The sequence below is a fragment of the Lichenostomus cassidix genome, chromosome 8 (assembly GCF_008360975.1).
Source record: "Lichenostomus cassidix isolate B80296 chromosome 8, HeHo_3.0, whole genome shotgun sequence".
Classification (NCBI taxonomy): domain Eukaryota; kingdom Metazoa; phylum Chordata; class Aves; order Passeriformes; family Meliphagidae; genus Lichenostomus; species Lichenostomus cassidix.
This window is the reverse complement of record NC_139489.1, coordinates 14,295,272-14,313,499: the sequence shown is the minus strand read 5'-3', so window position 1 is coordinate 14,313,499 and position 18,228 is coordinate 14,295,272. Positions and strand designations below refer to the sequence as shown.

The 18,228-nt window shown below is 38.9% G+C and overlaps 1 protein-coding gene across 3 annotated transcripts in view; it reads left to right on the top strand.

The window, feature by feature from the left end:
- Nucleotides 1-17,290, top strand: part of SELENOF (selenoprotein F) — a 33,077-nt gene extending 15,787 nt beyond the window's left edge. The window contains exons 4-8 of one of the 3 annotated variants that reach the window (XR_014853749.1): nucleotides 6,190-6,239; nucleotides 7,901-9,162; nucleotides 15,255-15,409; nucleotides 16,191-16,274; nucleotides 17,196-17,290. Coding sequence is in view for 1 of the 3 variants with exons in the window: in XM_085068005.1 (XP_084924131.1) it covers nucleotides 6,190-6,239; nucleotides 7,901-8,032 (182 nt within the window). In the remaining 2 variants the exon portion in view is untranslated. Of the gene's footprint in view, nucleotides 1-6,189; nucleotides 6,240-7,900; nucleotides 11,093-15,254; nucleotides 15,410-16,190 lie in introns of those variants that run through there. The other 2 variants (XR_014853748.1, XM_085068005.1) reach the window with 2 other exon arrangements.
- Nucleotides 17,291-18,228: the final 938 nt, after the last annotated feature.

Here is an 18,228-nt window from a genome sequence, read left to right as displayed (position 1 = left end):
ATTTAGATTTTATCCTTTATTTTAACTTCTAACAGATACAATATTTAATGTCTCCATCTTAAGACATTTACACTCAAAAAGTGGTTTTATTTCAACTTTGCACTTGGACATTTGCTATGAAGTTAGGTTGCCTAATGGTCATGCTACTGCTTTTGAAGCATTGTCTTTGTAGGCTTCATTGAACTGTGTAGCCTGTCAGTGACAATGTCTCATCACAAATAACTGAATCTTTTTCCATAGCTTCTGTGAGGCTTTTGTTAGAGTTTCTTTGGGTGTGTTTGTGTTTTTTCCCCAGAATATACACAAAATGGCACTGTTAACGACAAGACTGTGTATATGCTGGAATTACGTGGATCAGTGTATGTTACTCCTGTATGCAACTGCAAAGTCTTGACCTTTAAGTACCTGTGTAAATTGTTTTGTCACTTGGCTTAGTCCCACGGAGTTGATATGTCTCAGACTATTTCTGGGTAATGTTTTATTTGGCCAAAGGATGAATAGTGTTGTTTTGTTGGGTTTTTTGTTGTGGTTGGATTTTTTTATTGTGAGATTCACTTATTAAAATAGTTAAGGATTGAAAACAGGTGAATTAATAAAGGTTTGTAAAAGTTACACAGTTGGAAGAAGCTGTGCATGGTTACTAAATGCAATATTCTATGGTCTATCTAAGTTTCTTTCAAAATTACTGATTATATAGTCTTTAGCTATAAACAGTTGCTGAATACACCTGTGTGCCTGAAATGTGCAAATCATTACATATGGAATATATTTGTATGTACTAGGAAAGCCAAGGAGTGAGAAGTTATGAAAAAAATCAAGTCCTCAGCAAGAGGATGAAAAAATCTGGTCTTCAGCAAGATTATCTTAGGTTTGAACTGGATGTTACTCTTTGTAGTGTCACACTAAACTACTAAATGCTTTTGTGAATATGGCCAAGGCTGTCTGTTAGGTTTTTAGGTACAGTTTCTTGTGATCAGTCTGGTTACAGACCACATTTCTATATGTATCTTTCAAATTCAATACTGAAATACTCTTACTGATAAGTTTCCCTTAAAAATAGTTTGCTCTATTATAAATGCTGTACTCGAAAATTAATTCCTATATTACATAAATTTTGAAATAGATCGGTATAAAACTGTTCTTAAATATTTGCCATTTAAAAGCACTCCATCAAAGCAGAACATTAAAAACCTAAGTCACAAGATTCATAGATGAAGCAATACCTTAATACACCAGGTAGCACAAAATGTGACAGTTTTTGGCTGACATACATAAAACTAAGGCTCTGGAATAGAATAATAAATTAACTGCATCAGTGATTAATCTAGCATATTTGTTTTAAGTTGACTTTTCAGTGGCAGCTGTGTTCTGTTTACCGTGAGATAGGAGTTCAGTGTTTAGACTCCTACATTCTTTCTAGTTTGTTTAAAAAACTGAATTAGGCTGTGTTTTTTCATTGAACATTCCTTTCATATTTCTCTCCATTCTTTTCTTTTTCAATAAACTAATTCTCACCTCTCCCTGTGTGACTCTTTAGTTAAGAAACTGATGTGGTCCCAGCAAATCTGTTCTAGAAACAAGGTCCTTAATTCTTGAATTCATGCATTGTGCAGCTACATTAGATCCTCTGACTTCAGAGTCAATTACCGCTATTATATCACCCAAGTTCTCCAAGTGTGAGGGGGATTCTTTTAGCCACTAAAATCTAATTTCTTATGGGATTGAATTGTATGAGGTAAGATCACTCATTTCCTAATTATTTTAATCTGTAATCCATAAATACTGACGAAAGAAACTTCGAAAATTATATTAAACATTGTACAGATAAAAACATTAGTAAAACTCTCACTAAAAATACAGATATTGTAATGGGAGTTATGCATTGCTTTATCATAATCTTTTGTAAATAGATGATTCACAAATTAAAACAATATTTCCCTTCAGATTCAGAAATGTCCCTTGCCCAACTGCTTATACAAAATACGCTGTCTTTGAGATTTTTTGAAGTTTCTTCTACAGGCTTGACTGGAGCTCTGTGTTGGATTCATTTCTGAAAGCATGTGGTGCTTTTTATAAAATCTTGAACAGCTGCATTGTAACTTGATTAAGAGACTACAAATAGTAGTTATTGATGTGCCATACAAATCTTAAATTTAAATTTTAATCTCAAACTGAGGTCCCCAAAAGGTAAAGAGCTATAGTTATTAAAATGTAAATGGGTGCTTGTTGTGTCCTGTAGTTCAGTCTTTTTGCTAGGCTTTCATGGTAACTTTTGAAGCAGACTCATACCCTCTTCAAAACTGCAGAGCATGTATTTGTCCCCAAAACAAGTTATTAAAAAGCCTGAGGAAAGACGTTAATGGTTTTGGCTTGCCCAGTGATTTACATACTCACATTTTTAGCAAGTATTGCCAATTGTCTTGGCAATGCTTAGCTATTGGTGGCATAATTAAATGTTGGGATTTCCTGTCTTCATAAAATGTCTCACTCTACCTTTCATTTTAGTTTCTTTCCTTTTTCATAGATTTAACACTTGATAATTGGCAATGCATCAGTAAAATGTTTTTTAATTCAAGTTCATTTCAGGTACAAAATGGTCAAGTCTATATGGTCAAGTCCTTTGTGCCTTTTTATATATGATTCTGCACCATTATGCACAAACTTGTGTCTCCAGTAAAATTTCTTTCTTTTGAACAGCTGGTGTCTAATAATCCATGGCCAAACAAGGAGACTACCCTTTGACTTAGCTGGAGTAATATTACACTTGCTTTCTGTTTATTCAAGTTTACTCAAAACAAGTGTTTTCTGCTTGGGGAGATGTGGTGTTGTGTCCATTTTGGGTCAGGAGCTTCTCTTAAGCTGTGTCCTACTGAACCTAAGAGAATAGTACAGGTGTGTGTGTGCTTATACACACATGTGCCCTTTGAACCACAGTGATTCTTAGATTCCTTAACAGTCTGCACTTAGGACTCTGGCATTTAATTCCAACAAACTAGACTTCAGAGACTTTCTTGTAACACCTCTTTGTTTTGTATCAAAACAAAGGGACATTGTAACAATGGCAGTGAGTTTTCCATTCTACTATGTTCCTAGGTAGAGGCTGCTCTTAGGTTAGGTTCAATGTTACCTCTCTTTGCAAAACAGTTTCATGGGGCCAGGCTTTAAAATGTTCATACACACTGGGTCTTTCTCTGACCTTGTAGTTGATTGCATGGCAGTCCAGTCTGCTCTTCAGGAACACCTCAGGAGTGCCTTCCAACAGAAGTGCTTTGGTACTGCTCATGGCTTGTAAGTGCATAAGGTCAAGTGATTTTTCAAAGCTGTCCAGAGAATAGCTCTGACTTCTGGTCTAGTGTTTAATTCACCAGCACATGGTGTCATGGCACCAAGCTCAGAGTTCATCTGAGAAAAGAAGTCACAATGGAAAATGCCTCTTGTGTTCACCCATAGATGGGGTAGAGAAAGGCTTCTTTCTCTGCAGTGTGTAATTTCTAAAGCTGCTACAGAGAAAAGAAAATAGGGAGATAGCTAGGATAGGATTTTAGTATTAAACACCAAACTGCTAAATAATGGTGTATGGATGATGTGCAACTACTCTTTAGACATAGAACCATAAGAAGCAGCATTAATCTCAGGGTATAGAGGGGAAACTGTTGGGGCAATGTGAAGGTGGAGCATATGCACCTCATCACATGATAAGCAAGCAGTCATGTGTCCCAAAATGTGCACTGTAGCTGCATCTGACTTCCTAGCCCCATCATTTCAAAGGCTGTTAATTCAACTTGAGGACTGATTTTGTGGAAAGAAAAAAAAAAGTGTTTGATGGGATAATCTGTGTTTTTAATGCATGTCAGTATTTGAGTTTCTCATTTTAGCTTCCAAAATTCAGAATATACAAATTAAGTTATTTGTACATTGAGTGTTTTTCTTTGTTGCATTGCAAATTCAAGTGAATGATGCAGAAAGTCACTATGATCAGCATTAGGAATAAATATGCCATAACAGAAGCTAATTTTGTTCCAGCTGTCTAAAATTTCAGGAAAAGTGTTCTGTAGTGCTTCAGCTTTCGGAAGATTTAGACATTTGACATTGATACAAGTGTGTAATAGCTACTTTTATTGTGGCAGAATGTAATGCTGCCTCTAGAATACTTTCTTCTTCCACCTAATTGTTCCCACTTTATGTGAGCTTGTTCAGTCCAACACTGCAGCCAGAGAACAGCCTCTCATGTCCAAGTGAGCTCTCATCTCTTTGTCACTCAAGTAACAAATCCTCACACCTATTACAAGCTTGAAATGCTGTAACCTGAGGTCCCTCCCAAAGGCTATTTTTTAACACAGTTAAGTTCCAGAGTTCAGATTTGCTTCAGAAACTTTATCCATTTTACTATGCTCTCTTACAATTTTGCAATGTTACCCACTGTACTGACTGCTTCTCACAACCTCCTTTTCATATAAAGCCCTATAGACTCATTTCAGCTTTAGATTTAAATTGAAGTAAAATGTGGAAAAATTCCTCCAGAAACACTTCAACAGTCTGTGCACTTAAGAAAGAACAAGAAATTTCTTTGCTGCTTTTTTGTATGTTACATTTGATGACAGCCAAGACAACATGTCACAAGGACATGGGAAACACTGAAGTTGGAAATATGTCTGAGTTTAAATTAGAATCAAACTATGGTATGTGAGCACGTACTGGTTATTTTGTGCTATTTGAAATTGTTATACACAGCTTACACTATTACATTAGTGTATAGTCCTGTAGAAAGAATAAAGAAAAGTCTCATTTTCTTCAGGGGCCCGGTACATCTGGCATCTCTGTGGGCCATTGGTATATTTTTTTTACCTTGTTTGTACTGTGTAGTGGCTGGTGCAGCAAGCAGAGTATATGATTTTGATCTGTACTGGGAGCTCAGTGGAAAAGGGAAGAAAATAAATGCCACTCTGTATAACCATGCTGAGAAAGTGTTAAGGTAACTATCTGCAGTAATGTAAAGATAGGTATAAAGATGCCAGGGGATATCTCTGCAATTACTGAGGAAAGCATTACATTTTGTGAGGCAGTGTGAAACATTAGTCCTGAGGTTGCACTCATCTCCGTGCACCAGCTGGGTGCACTGCAATTTGTGAGAGATTCATTGTTGTCTAACCTTGAAAAAGCAGCTTTCACATGCAGCTGGCACCCTTGTAGGAGTCAATCCATACTGACAGGGTTCATCCTTGGGGAGATGCTGCTGACGTACTGCAGGAGCATCCTGAATCCACTTAATGTCAATACAGATACTAAATTCAGCTTTTAGCACAACCTGACTGTAAAAAGGAGGAATGAGGACTATTATGTTCTAAATAAATTTTAAATACTTTTAGAACTCAGACATTCATTAGGGTGAAATGCTTGAAAGTAGGGGATTATGCTCACACTTTGTCCTGAAATACCTCCTATTTTCTGTTCAAAGTTAAGGTTAACACAAGGCCTGGGTTGTGCTGTAGTGTCACAGAGCCTTTGCTGCTGTAAATGTGTGCTGCCTGCAAGTGAGGGGGTGTGCAGTAGCAGCTCACCTCAGAGCTGGCCTTCTCTCCACATAGCTCCCTGACAGCCCATAGAGCCTTGAAGCTGACTGCCTTCACAAGTGTCAAGAGCTTCTCTTCCTGTTTTCTAGCCTTGTTTTCTTGCTGGTTTTCAACACGCAGTCTCAGAGATTGTCCGTGTTGTTCACCAGAATAACACCTCTCCCCACAAGTTTCCTGTTGCCCTGTCCCCCGCAGAGCTGCGGCGTGCGTGGAGCGTGCTGATGAGATGGGTGTCACATTCAGCCTCCCTCACAAAGCTTATCCTCTGCCAGATTTTGATCGCTCCAACGCTTTCCCTCACATTTGCGTAGCAGCAGCATATGGGCCAGTCTGCTGAAGGCTGTCAGATGTACGTGCAGATAAACTGCCTTACACAGTTGCACTAGTGTTGGAGGAAAATCCAAGCAGATAGAATTCTTGTTTGGGTTACTAGCAAAAATAGCTCTTCCTTTGGCATAATAAGTTTAGTATTGTTAACTTTGTGAAGGTACTAAGATTTGAACATTAAAATATCTTCTAAAGCATCATTAAAAAAATAATTTGGTGAATACTAATTTGATGTAAATCTACTTTACGCAAGTAGACAAGAATTTTATTTTCTTTCTCTTTTCCAAACCAGCTTTTGTCAGGAGTGATAAGCCAAAACTCTTCAGGGGACTGCAAATCAAGGTGAGTAGTAGCCCAGCTTTTTTATTTGTGATGTTAGGAAGAAATAAGTTTGGTGGAGAAGTCCTCCTGTGGATTGTTTCTTATTTTCTGATCAAGTAATCCTTTAGCAGGGGACATATATTTGAATTGCCAGTATGAATCTTTACAAGTTCCTGCTAGTAATATTGATTTGTTTATTGGTCAGTAACTGGTACTAATTCTTTGGTGGTGGGGGAGTTTTGGTTGATTTTATTGTCGTTTGATTGGTTTTAATCCAAGAAAAAAAAATTATTGTAGATGAGAAAAGAGTCTGAGGAATGCTTATATTCTGTTCTTACTTTGTAGATACCTTGGATTTATTCAAGCTATTCTGCCACAGTTTCCTTTTTTCCTGTTCTGTTCTCACCTAGTTTTCTTACGGAGCTGCCCTTTCCATACATTTAGTAATTCTTGGATTTTTCTCCTTCCTCTCAGAATTCCCTTGCTGTGTTCTATTGTGCTGGTTTTTCTTTATACTTCAAATGTCCAGCTTTATAGAAATGCATATACTGAATGGTGTTTCTTATGACTTGCATATATGCAAAGTTGCATAAGCTGCACTGCCCTAAGCTTCAACAATTCTTTGCTTTCAAAATCTAGCGTAAGACTTCACCTTCCTCTTAAAATCCTGTGTGAACTTTGAGTGTACTTCACAGATACACATCTTGATTCTCACATCTTGTGTTCCCATCTCTGTTGCCCAAATGGCACCATCTGGAATCACTTCATAGCTATGCATGGCTGCAATAAGTGATTTGTCTTCTTAGCAGCAGATTCTATGTAAAACAGATTTCCTCTGTCTGTCTCACGCATTCATGTCTCCGTGTCCTCCAGTTTCTTTCTTTCTTTCTCTCCTTCTGTACGTCTATCTCTTTTTTTTTAACTTTGTAGATTTATTGAACATCATAGCAGTCTAGACTACAATTGGTATTGAGTGCTACCAGGAAAAAAATGTGTAGATGAATCTGTGTTTATTTCACAAGACTTTTGAAAACTGATTAGAGGTGCCACTTGCTTCATTAAGTAAGACCAGCTAGGTTAGCTCAGTTGAGTAAAGAGAAATATTTCTGGGCAAATCTTTCCATAAACTTAAATAGTCAGAGCTTTCTGATACTGTTAAAAGCTTTTATGTGCATTACTTATTTTGTGACTTAGTGAGTTTGCAGAAGCACTGAAGAATTATGTTACCAGCAAAGCGTGGTAGGCACAGATAAAACACGGCAAGAAAGAATGTGATTACATTAAAAATTGATAGCAGAACTTTGACCTGTTAAAGTGACCCAGAATTTCTAAAATGGTAAAAAGGCTATTGATCGTATGAGAAAAATCATTCATCTGCTTGATTCAACAATCCAGCTTTGGTAACTTTAAACAGTTGGAGTAAATACCCTTTGAAAGCCAGGCCTATGGCACTGGTCCTCTGCACAAGCATTAACTGGTGTGGTGCACCAAGGAGAACAAGATTTTTCTGACACCCACCCCCAGCACCCTTCATTTGACTTGTTCCTCCACTTTCCTCCCTCTGACATTAAATGTAAGTCAGAAGTCTGAGCTGATTTAAATCACTTGAGAGCAGGGGCAGTGTTAATGTGGAGAATGCATTTCCCACCCAAGGTAACTGACTTTTCTTTTTTCCCCCACAGTATGTGCGTGGTTCTGATCCTGTACTGAAGCTGCTGGACGACAGTGGGAACATTGCAGAAGAACTGAGCATTCTCAAGTGGAATACAGATAGTGTGGAAGAATTTCTAAGTGAAAAATTAGAACGTCTATAAATAATTGCTTTTTGTCCTCTTTCCTTTTCATATTTTGTCATGGTAATCTTCTCAGATGAAGTGCGCTACAATTGAAGAAACATTCCAGCTTCTATATTAGTTTTGAAATATCTGTTGTGCTGTACTAAACATCTTGTAATTAGAAGGGAAGCTTCAGCACACACATCTGACAAGTTGACAAACAATAGCTTGTCTTAACATTATTATTTCAGCTCTTAATGCATTTATCACTAAGAATGCTTTGTTTCAAAGTTAATTATGCAAATCCCAGTTTGTTGTAATCGGGTCTGTTTTTACAAATGCTCATAAAATTGAAGAGCTTCAAATAATAGAAATTATTACCATGGTTTTTGTCTGCTGCTCTTTCTAAGGAAGTTAGAACCAAATGCAATCTATCTCCCAAAGAAACTTGGCTACTAATGCCCTCTTTTTTTTTGTATTTGAACTGTCTTTTTATAGAAGCCTTGTTTACAGTGAGTACCTAGTTCATAGGTTTGAAAGCTGATGGAGGAACTCATGCTTTGATACTGTGAAACATTTAGTAAGTACACTTTAGTGAAGACTACATAGAAAACCTCTGTGGTGTATGAAGTCAGATGTCAGGTGTGCTTTACACTAAGTGTTTTGCTTCAGAAAACATGAGCTATAACTCTTGAAAAAGCTTTCCTTCTAACTTTCAGAAGTTTATTGGAAGTTTGTTTATGAAATGAATCTTCAAACTGTTCTTTTAAAATGTATAGTTTTCTTTCTCAGTTGAAATTTATGTGAACAGGGAATATAGACAGTATGTATGATAATGAATCAAATCCATTAAAACTTGTCAGGTTTTTTCCACTTTGAATCAATAAATACGGTAATCAAGAACAGTGTGGGGTTTTTTTTCTGAAGTCTAATTAGCAAATAAGTCTTCCCTTTACTTCATACTCACCAGTTTTTGGTTGGATGGGTATTATGATATGACCTGAAGCAATACACAGTTTTTCTCTTCATATGTAATTTTATATCTCCAGAAACTTCTCTGTAATTTACAGACTTTATCCCCAGCTTTTGAGAAGAAATCATCAGCTTCATAGCAGAACAATAAACCTGGGACTGAGACAACGTTGAACTATCAGAAGTAATACACTAAGGTGATTCTTCAGACATAGCTTCTGAGTTTTTATTCCTGAAATATTCTTAAAAACCCACAGAAGGTGTGTGCAGCTGACTCCTATTCTTGTGAGTATGTTCCTGATCTTCCAGATGAGTCAGTGTGAGACAGCTACAATAGTGGTCACCACTGTCTTGGAGAAACATGATCTGTACATAAAAAGCACAAATCTTTGCAGCTTGTGCAAAGTCAGAATCAAATTTGGACTTGTTCTTGGGCTATATGATATATTAGTCAGCAGATGAGCTACAACCAGAATGTGTGGCATGACAACCCAGTCAGCATTCTGCTGGTAAAAATGTGCTGCCATCCACTGGTCTTTTAAAATACTGACTATACTTCCCATTCCTTTGTTTGCCCACAGGGGATTTCAGTTTCTATGTGGATGATTTATCAAGTTGTTTTAGCAGAATATTTCAACCTCATTCTTCTCTCCAGCTTTAGGTACTCTTTACCATTCATCAGAGAGACTGTTCACTTGATTTGATATCTACCAAATACTTCTCTTTGCTTTCCTCAACTCTTTCCTTTTCTTCTTCCTTAACATGACAGCCAGTGTTTCTTTTACCTTCAGTCTCCCTTTTATTTCTATGGCTTCCTACTGCCAACCCAGTACTTCCCTACACAGACTTTGTATTCTTTCACCAGGTCCTTCACCGCTGCTCTTGTTTTTCAGAGAAGGAAGGAACTAACTCTTGTACCAGGCAAGGACCTTGCCAGAGTGGAGGAGATTGACAGGCCAAAGAATTTCTCCTCCAGCATAATCAAGTTTTATACTGGAGTCCCAGTGCTGTTTCTGCAGTTTCTGACCTTTCCCAATACTGGTTCTCAAGTATTTCCATTAAGAAAACTGGAAATAAGCTTTTCTCCCAGTTTCCTCCTAGGTTCCTGGTTTGCTGATTCCTATTCCACATACTAATCTGGCCTTTGATACATACAGCCCCAGTTAAAAGCATGCACAAGGTACATTCCTGTAATTGCCTAAATTTAGGGACATGTTGAGAGTCCTCCATGATTCTGTTACTGGGCTGCTGAGCCCTGATCCTACTCAATCTGCAGCTTTTAGCAAAAACTAATTACCTACACTTCCTGACCTGTTGGCTGTGCTCCATGATGTTCTAAAGTGTGGAATTCATACTGTCCTGGCTTTATTCTTTCTCATTCTGTCCTTTAGATGATACTCCGGTTCTTGGCTCTACAGACATGTGTTAGGAACATTTAACATTCTGGCACAAATGAGCTGGGCTTTGTGCTAAAAGAGGCAATTAGAGTGGGGAATAATTTCTTTTGGAAATTCTTAAGTTTCTATTTATTGGTGAGAGGTTTTTTTTCTCCAGTCTGCAGCTGTGAAAATTCATAGAGCTCAAAAGGTTATTTTGGCTTGTGGCAATTAACCACACAGAATACAAGGTTGAAAGCTCCAGTTTAAAAAGGAAGTGATTCATTTTTACTTATAGCCATGATAAGCACCCAGTACTTCATGAAAGGCATTCACTCAGACTTATGTAAGAATTATTTAATCTTATATAATGCTCTTGTTGTGCCAAATCTTGAGAGTTAATGAAAGGACAAATAAAAGCAGCAAGCATGCATGACTGAGTTGGAGCATGAACTGTCCATCTACTACCCCTATATTTTAAGAAGGAAAGAAAGCAATCCTTTTGCAGGAGAGAATATCTGTACTTTTAAGAAAAAAGTGTGTTGTACACTCCATTTTACACATACATATGTTATGTAGAGGAACTTGAAGCATAATGTACAAGCCACTTTTAAGGGTTTCCTGGGTACTTACTTAGTCATAGATTCCTGTAATGTGAACCTGAATTACGTGATTGTAGCCAGCAAAAATCTGTTTCAGAGTTAAGAGAAACCTTCCAGCAGACATTAAAAGCATGGAAAGCAAGCAAGTATTCCACTCTGTATTTGTTTCATTGTTTCAGCACATAGATTAAATAAGAACAGATAGCCAACTTAATGAAAAACACACCAAAAAATTGTGTTTAGAAGCCAGAGCAGCTATTCAGAGTGTCACTGTTTTTAAACTTGAGCTTTCAGAAGCAGAATATATGTTCTGGTGTTCAGCAAGGGAGATTTGACACCACACCTCACAAAAAAGAGAAAAAACCAAAAAATGCTATAGGTGTCATTCTACTTCATTAGCATGGATGCTGGATTCTAAGGGCTGCAGTAGAATTTCTCTACATTTACCCATAAAGGCAAGCAGGCTCAAATCTAACAAGATGGTTTTCAAGAGTGCCTTGCAAGGAACATCCTCATTTGCCAGTTCTTGGAGTGCATAAGGAAGGTCAGACAAAGCATTAAATTTTCTTTGCTAGGGATGCTTTGGCCACTTAAAGTAAATGGACTTTGAAATTTTTCAAGTGTGCCTGACAAGGGTCCATCAAATGCTAAAAGACAGAGTATTTCTACAAAAAACAGCTAAAGAAAACTTCCTGAACTTGTGTGATTTTCCTTAAGTTGTTAACTGCTAATGCCCAACACAAGTACTTTAAAACAAATTTGCTGTGATGTCTTAAGAGGAAGAGCCCAAGGAGAAGACAGTTAAGGAGACAGCCTGCTGGTAAGTCACTGAATACTGTGATTCAGAACACCACCTTCACTCCCAAATGCATTGCTATAAAAGGTCTAAGAAGAAGATAGAGGATAATATTCTCAGTAATTTTTTTCTTATCACTGGTCATGAAAGATGAACAGAAGGCAGTGCATTATGAAATAATCCACCTAGTGAGCTCAGACAGGAGACAGACTACAGAAGTGATCAGTGTTGTCTGGTATTTATTGATCTAAACTGGAACCCTGGCACCAGGTGAACACAGACTGTCTTACAGAGTACCTGATTATCTGTTACATTTTAGAATAGGCCTCCTTCATTTTCAGGAATCCCCATCAGCTTTGTTGCTGTCCAAGAAATAAGGTGTATAACACGTTTCAGTTGTCCCTGGTACAGTGAAAGCCTGACATCAGCACATGCCCACCACCATGCAAGTTAAAGTGTCTAAACACTGAGACATGGAAGAGTTCTCTCAGCACTTCCCACTCCTCAGGCAACCATGATCAAAACGGTTGACCATGATTTACTCTTGCATCAATCAAGCCCTTCTTTTGATTCATAGTCCATTTGTCTGCTCTCTGGCTGAGTTGTCAAGCTGTCATGGTTTAACCCCAGCTGGCAGCTAAAGTACCACACAGCCCCCTGCTCTCTCCCTTTCCACAGTGAGATGGGGAGGAGAATCAGGAAACATACTGGGGGATGTTCTCTTGATGATGATCTTTTGAGGTTGGATTTAATTAGGTTAGTTAGGAACTTTTCTGACTCTCCCCTCAAGATTAAAGTGAGATTTGTAGGACAGACTAAAGCATTATTCATCTTAAATATGGGCACGGTAAAATGTCCACTTTTTTCTGTTGCAGAATGTAGGTAATTTCAAAGCAGGATGTCTGCCAAACCTGTCTCTTGGCTACTGTTCCTGACTGACTGGAATTCAATGGGCAAACATATTTTTGGTGCAAGATAAGCAGAGAACAGGATCAGTAGATAATATTTTTGCTCCACCTTTTCCCCTGCATTCAGTGACCTGCCTTCTCAGTGCTACTCTGGATTTTTAGGCCTCCTGACCCAGCTTTTGGAAAGCACTCATCTTTGATAGGGAAAGGTCTTGCTGACAGACACATCTTCAAGCAGCAGATTTAGGTGGCTCATGGTGAAACACCTCAGAGCCTCTGTACTCAGTGCAGACAGGCTCCAACCTGACGAGTTTCCAGTCAGACTGTGATTTCTAATACTGCCGGGTTGGATTTTTCCCCTCCTGGGTCTGACAGCAGAGCTGTAATAAGGTGACAAACCACAGCTTCCCTCCACACCCAGGAGTAAGGAAACAGCCCCATCCCTGCTGCAGCAAACATGCTCATCCTGGCGTGCCCCAGCTGAAGCAGCTGTCTCCAGAGCTGAGTCTTGCTAATGCTTGATTAGATACTCTGTATCAGTCACAGAGTATCAAGTTTTATGACCGGTCGCTTCCAAACTCCAGTGCCCCCCACGCCACACGCCTCCCTGGGAGCCTGGCCAGGCTTTCCCTGCCCAGGACACAGCCTCCCAGTGGAAGGTTACCTCATGCACAAAGACCAAGGGCAACAGCCAAGTGCCACCTTTGACCTTGCCAAAAGGTTGCTAAAGGGACCGTGACAAAAAATATCCACAACCTGATTTTCCTGGTTGCAGAGAGTAGTCAGAGCTGTGTCACTGGCCATGGGACAGTCTTTCCATGACCCCCAGCTCAGCCTGGACCTCTGACCCTACAGCAGCAGCTCCCTCTGGAGCTGGCACTGGTTCCCCATTCCTGTCACACCAGAGGCCACAGTCCATCAGAATAGCAAATACAGAGAAACTAAACCAAAGCAGATCTTTTACGCCTTAATCCTGGTGGCAAAGATTTGGGTTTCCTGATGAAAGCATGGCAGCTGTCACCAGCCCTCAAAACAGATTTGCCAGGCCAAGAAATAAGCCTTACAGATAATTTCTGCTTCAGTGGAACAAAAGGCAGATCCTGCCATCAGGCAATGCACTTACTACTGTCAAACAAACTGAGGGACATGTGAAACCCACCCAAGGAGGTGTGTGTAGGAAAGAAGGGAGAGCAGGGCTGTTCTCCACGCTCTGCTGCTCAGAGACATCCTGGCTGCCCCTGCTCCTGCCTCAGCACCAACCACTGCAGAGAGGGACTGGTCTGCACTGCAGCATTGGATGAGAACCAGTATCAGAATTGCACAGAACTGTTTATCTAAGGGGATCTGAGAGACACAATCATGTCAGGAAGCAGGTGTAAGTGGGCTTTTCTTACTTTGTATCCGGCAGTGTGTGGTCTAGGGAGAGCTGCCTATGCAAGACTGTCTATGCAAGTCTCATACATAGTGATCAAAGACTCTGGGAGAATTAAATACAGCTTCCAGCACACCTGCTCAATATTCATTTGGCACCAAAACTTAAATAGCTCTCCAGCCAATGCTACAATTTAAAGAGAGTAAGCTACCAATCTAGCCCATCACACCTATCTAAGAATTCACACACAACCAGCCTCCACTCATCTCTAAACTTAACCAGTTTCCTTATTTATGCCAAATTTAACTGAACACTTTTTATCCTTAGGCATGTCTTCAAATTATGTAACAAAAAAAAAAAGAGAAAAATGTATGATCTATGCTTTTTTACAGGATTAATGTAATTATTGAAAAGCTTTAGGTTCTTCCCTTGTTATCAGTGATTTCTCTAAACCTCCCAGCATATTAGTGAACACATGCTACCTAATGGCCTCAGCTGGGATTGCAACAGACACCACAGGATTTCCACTGCACTGACAGCTGCAGTTTGGATTTTGGTTTTCTAATCATTAATTTCCCACCATCCACAGCCCTACAACCTCTTACCTTCTTGCCCACAAATGTTGGCAGGGTTTGACCCTGTCTGGGAAGCTGGAGGGAAGAAAAATCTGCTTGTCTAAGAAAAGGTCTCCCGTGCCACATTTGGGGCAGGGAAACTTCAGGCTGTGGTGGTCAGCAGGGCAGCAGCTCTGGGGGAGGCAGCACTGGCCTTTCAGTCTTTCACAGCTACAAACTGCAGTTAATGTGAGCTCAGCCAAGTGTGACTTGCAAAAGCGTTAGGGTAGCCATGGTAACTTCACCTGATGCACTACAGTCACTATCCTGCTTTGGAGAAAAATAGTCTTGTGTCTGTAAGTATTTTAATATTAAAATCTACAGATCTAAAAAAAGCTAGAAAGCTTTGAATTGACATGGAAAAGAAAATCCATATTAAGCTGACACCAGCAGTGATTCTATTAGCACAGGTCAAAAATACATCTGTTCTGATCTAGGTTGGACCCTGTCTACTTCTGTATTCCCCTGAGTGGCTGCCAGATCTTCTCACAACTTGTGCTGAACACAATAACAGAGCAAAATTAAAGTTTGGAAAAATTGTGAAGTAATATCAAGGTCTCTTTTCATTCTGACCAGTGAGAAAGAATTCTATCTAAAGTAATTTTTTCTTGCTGTTAATAGAAAATGTAAGCAGAGCCCTCGAGAGGTCATCTGCGAGCCCATCTTTACAGGAGGATATGATGAAGGCACAAGGCATCAGGAAACAGTAGCTTCAATCACCAGATCACTAAGAGGATGTGGATGAATCATCCCCCATTTCCATGCTGTTCTCCCAGGTAAACAGAGACAATGACAGTCACCTTTATAAGCTAAGTTTATGATCAGCAATGTGGAGGCATTACACTGAAAATAATGAACAGTTTCTCTGCACAGAGAACAGGATTAGAAACCTAGAAATTCTCCTAGGTGCTCAATATTTTCAATGAAGAAACATCAATGCTTTTCCCATTGGATGGCATGTAGAGATTGATGTGGGGCAATGTGAAATTAAGCTTCAGTGACATATGCCTTTCCCTTTTCCAAAGATACATAAAACATAACTCCCCAAAATCTCAAAAAAGGGGATCTGCACATTTTCAAGATTTCTAACATACAAACCCTCCCTGTTTTTGTGAGACTCCCAATGTATACAAATATCACTGTTGAGCATATAAAATTAAAAGCAGTTTAATTCAGAAGAAAAACTGGAAGATTTCTTGTTTCAAACATTTCTCTATTTGAAGAAACAATTTCCTCATTATTCAATTTCCAGTACTTTTGCTTCTGCCTATAACTGTGTAAAGACATTTTAAAGCTTTAATTCATTTTGCAATTCCAAATAGCTTTCCTTAATTGCTCATGTCAAACACCTATTTAATGTTTTTAAAAAATTTATAAAACAATTCTGTGCTGTCAGGAGGAAAAAGTCCAGATTATTAATTGCATGCAAGCTCCCCATGCTAATGTATTTCCTGTTGTTCACTTTTGGCAGGAAACTATTTAAAAAAGGCATAACATTCATACAGTAGTTCAGTGTTTGCATTCATGGTACATTTTCTTGCCTTTCCCTCGGCTAAGGTGCAGAATTCATTAAGTTACCCAGCTTGGAGGGGTTTCTCACCACCAGATGCCACAGTGAATGCTCCATGTCACGGCTCAATGGTAAGGGCAGCAGCACAGAAGACAACTGAGGCTGTCTGTCAGCTTGACTGATGTTCTTTGCATCTTCACCAAACACAAATTCGCATGGCCAAACTAACAAGCTTGCAATGTACTGCCTTGTACTTCCATTAATAGCTGTGTGATTAATTGGTTACAGCCCATTATATCAGAACAAATAAGCTAGGAATTCTGCTTAAAGAAAATGAATCAGGATTGGGCTGCAGGCCGAGTTTAGCAAGGATTTTCAGCAATTAATAAATTCTTAAGGTGAATGAAATAGAAGAAAAAAACTAAAACAGTTTCAAGGAGGTCTGAGATACTGGGCTTCAATACCAGTCTCACAGGACTCGGCAGACTATAAGCCTAAATAGATACCTTTGGCAGTTCATGGAAAATAAGACAGCCTCATTCTGCAGTCCTTGTTTAGACAGCACCTGCAGCCATAGTGCCAGAGAGGCAATGGCTAATTTCCCTTCACCTCTTACAGGGTACAAACTCATGGGAGTTCTTGTTACACAAGATTCCAGAACTTAGTTTATTTATGGCTCATGGGGTTTTGATAGCCATATTCTCTTTCCCAGAAGTATTTATTTCAGACCAGATGACTACCTGACCCTCTAAAAGACCAGCCTTGAATTGGGATACGGGAAGCCACAAACATAACTACTGATGTGACATTTAAACACTAAATCCTTTTGCTCTAACTCTAATGTGGAGTTCCATGTTTAGGTAGAGACACTCCACAAATTCTGAAAGAGGGATTAAAAGGTACTATGTTGCACTAAAGAATTTCACACAGCTTCGCCAGCTTCCATTGACAATTTCAGTCTACATTTTTTGGGAACTGAAAATCTGTTTCCTTTTATGCTCAAGTATTTTGTACTGAATACAAATGGGAATATTTATGCCTGTTCACTCTAGGTGGAAGCATAAAAATGACTAATGGGACTCCTGCCAGAAATTTGAGTCAGAGAAGTAATATGATGTCTTTTGAATAAAGAACATTTGCTTCATAAGCATTTCATATTTGTGGACTGCCATGAGTGCCTTTCTGTGTACAACATTGAAATGGTGATTCTTGGGCCTTCTAAAATGCAAGGAGGAAGTCTACTGCTGTTCCCCTACAACTTCACAGGACTGCATTACCTGGCTAAACCCCAGACCAAAGATTTATTTCATAATGAATCAGTTTTTAAGCCCTCTCAGCTTTCAAGCTGGATGAAGTACAGTTCAGCTATTCCAATCAATACTGATGGTATTATGTGGACACCAGTACTAAATTTTTTTACAGTGAATAATACCTTTGATTCTGAAATCCCAGACAAGGTGTGTGCACAGTACAGACACAGCCAGCACAAGTCCTAACAAGCTCTATATTTGTTCTTATGTTTTCTGAGTTGCAATATATTCTTGGTCTGTTCTAATGATCAGAAAGCCTGTTTCATAACAACAGTCAGCCCTGGGGATAAGCTAAAAATGGAAGACAAACAAAACAAAATATAAATTCAAGGCATCTCTATATTCAGTACAACCAGATAAAAAAAAAAAAATCAGGATCATTTTTTTAAGACCAATGAGATAGTGTGGGGTCAGACTAATTCCTAGTAACTGAGACGCTGGCCACCACTAACCTAAAAGCATGCCACTAACACAGTTCTGTTCAACATATTATGTCTTAAACGTATCTTCCAGTGATAACTGGCACTATGCTAAAAAGATTCTACATAAAAGAAGAATTCTTGTCATATTAAACCTCAAACTTTAGCATGGTATCATAATACTGGAAGGCATAATGACTCCCAAAGAAAACAAAACCCTCCAAAAACAACACATCCCCAGTGGATTCTGCTGGAGTACCTTCATAGTGCCTGGTATTTAATAGCACTGGGTAATTGCTGGTATTGTTGGAGTCAGCACAAACTCTCAAATGCCTGTGCTTGAAAGGGGATATCAT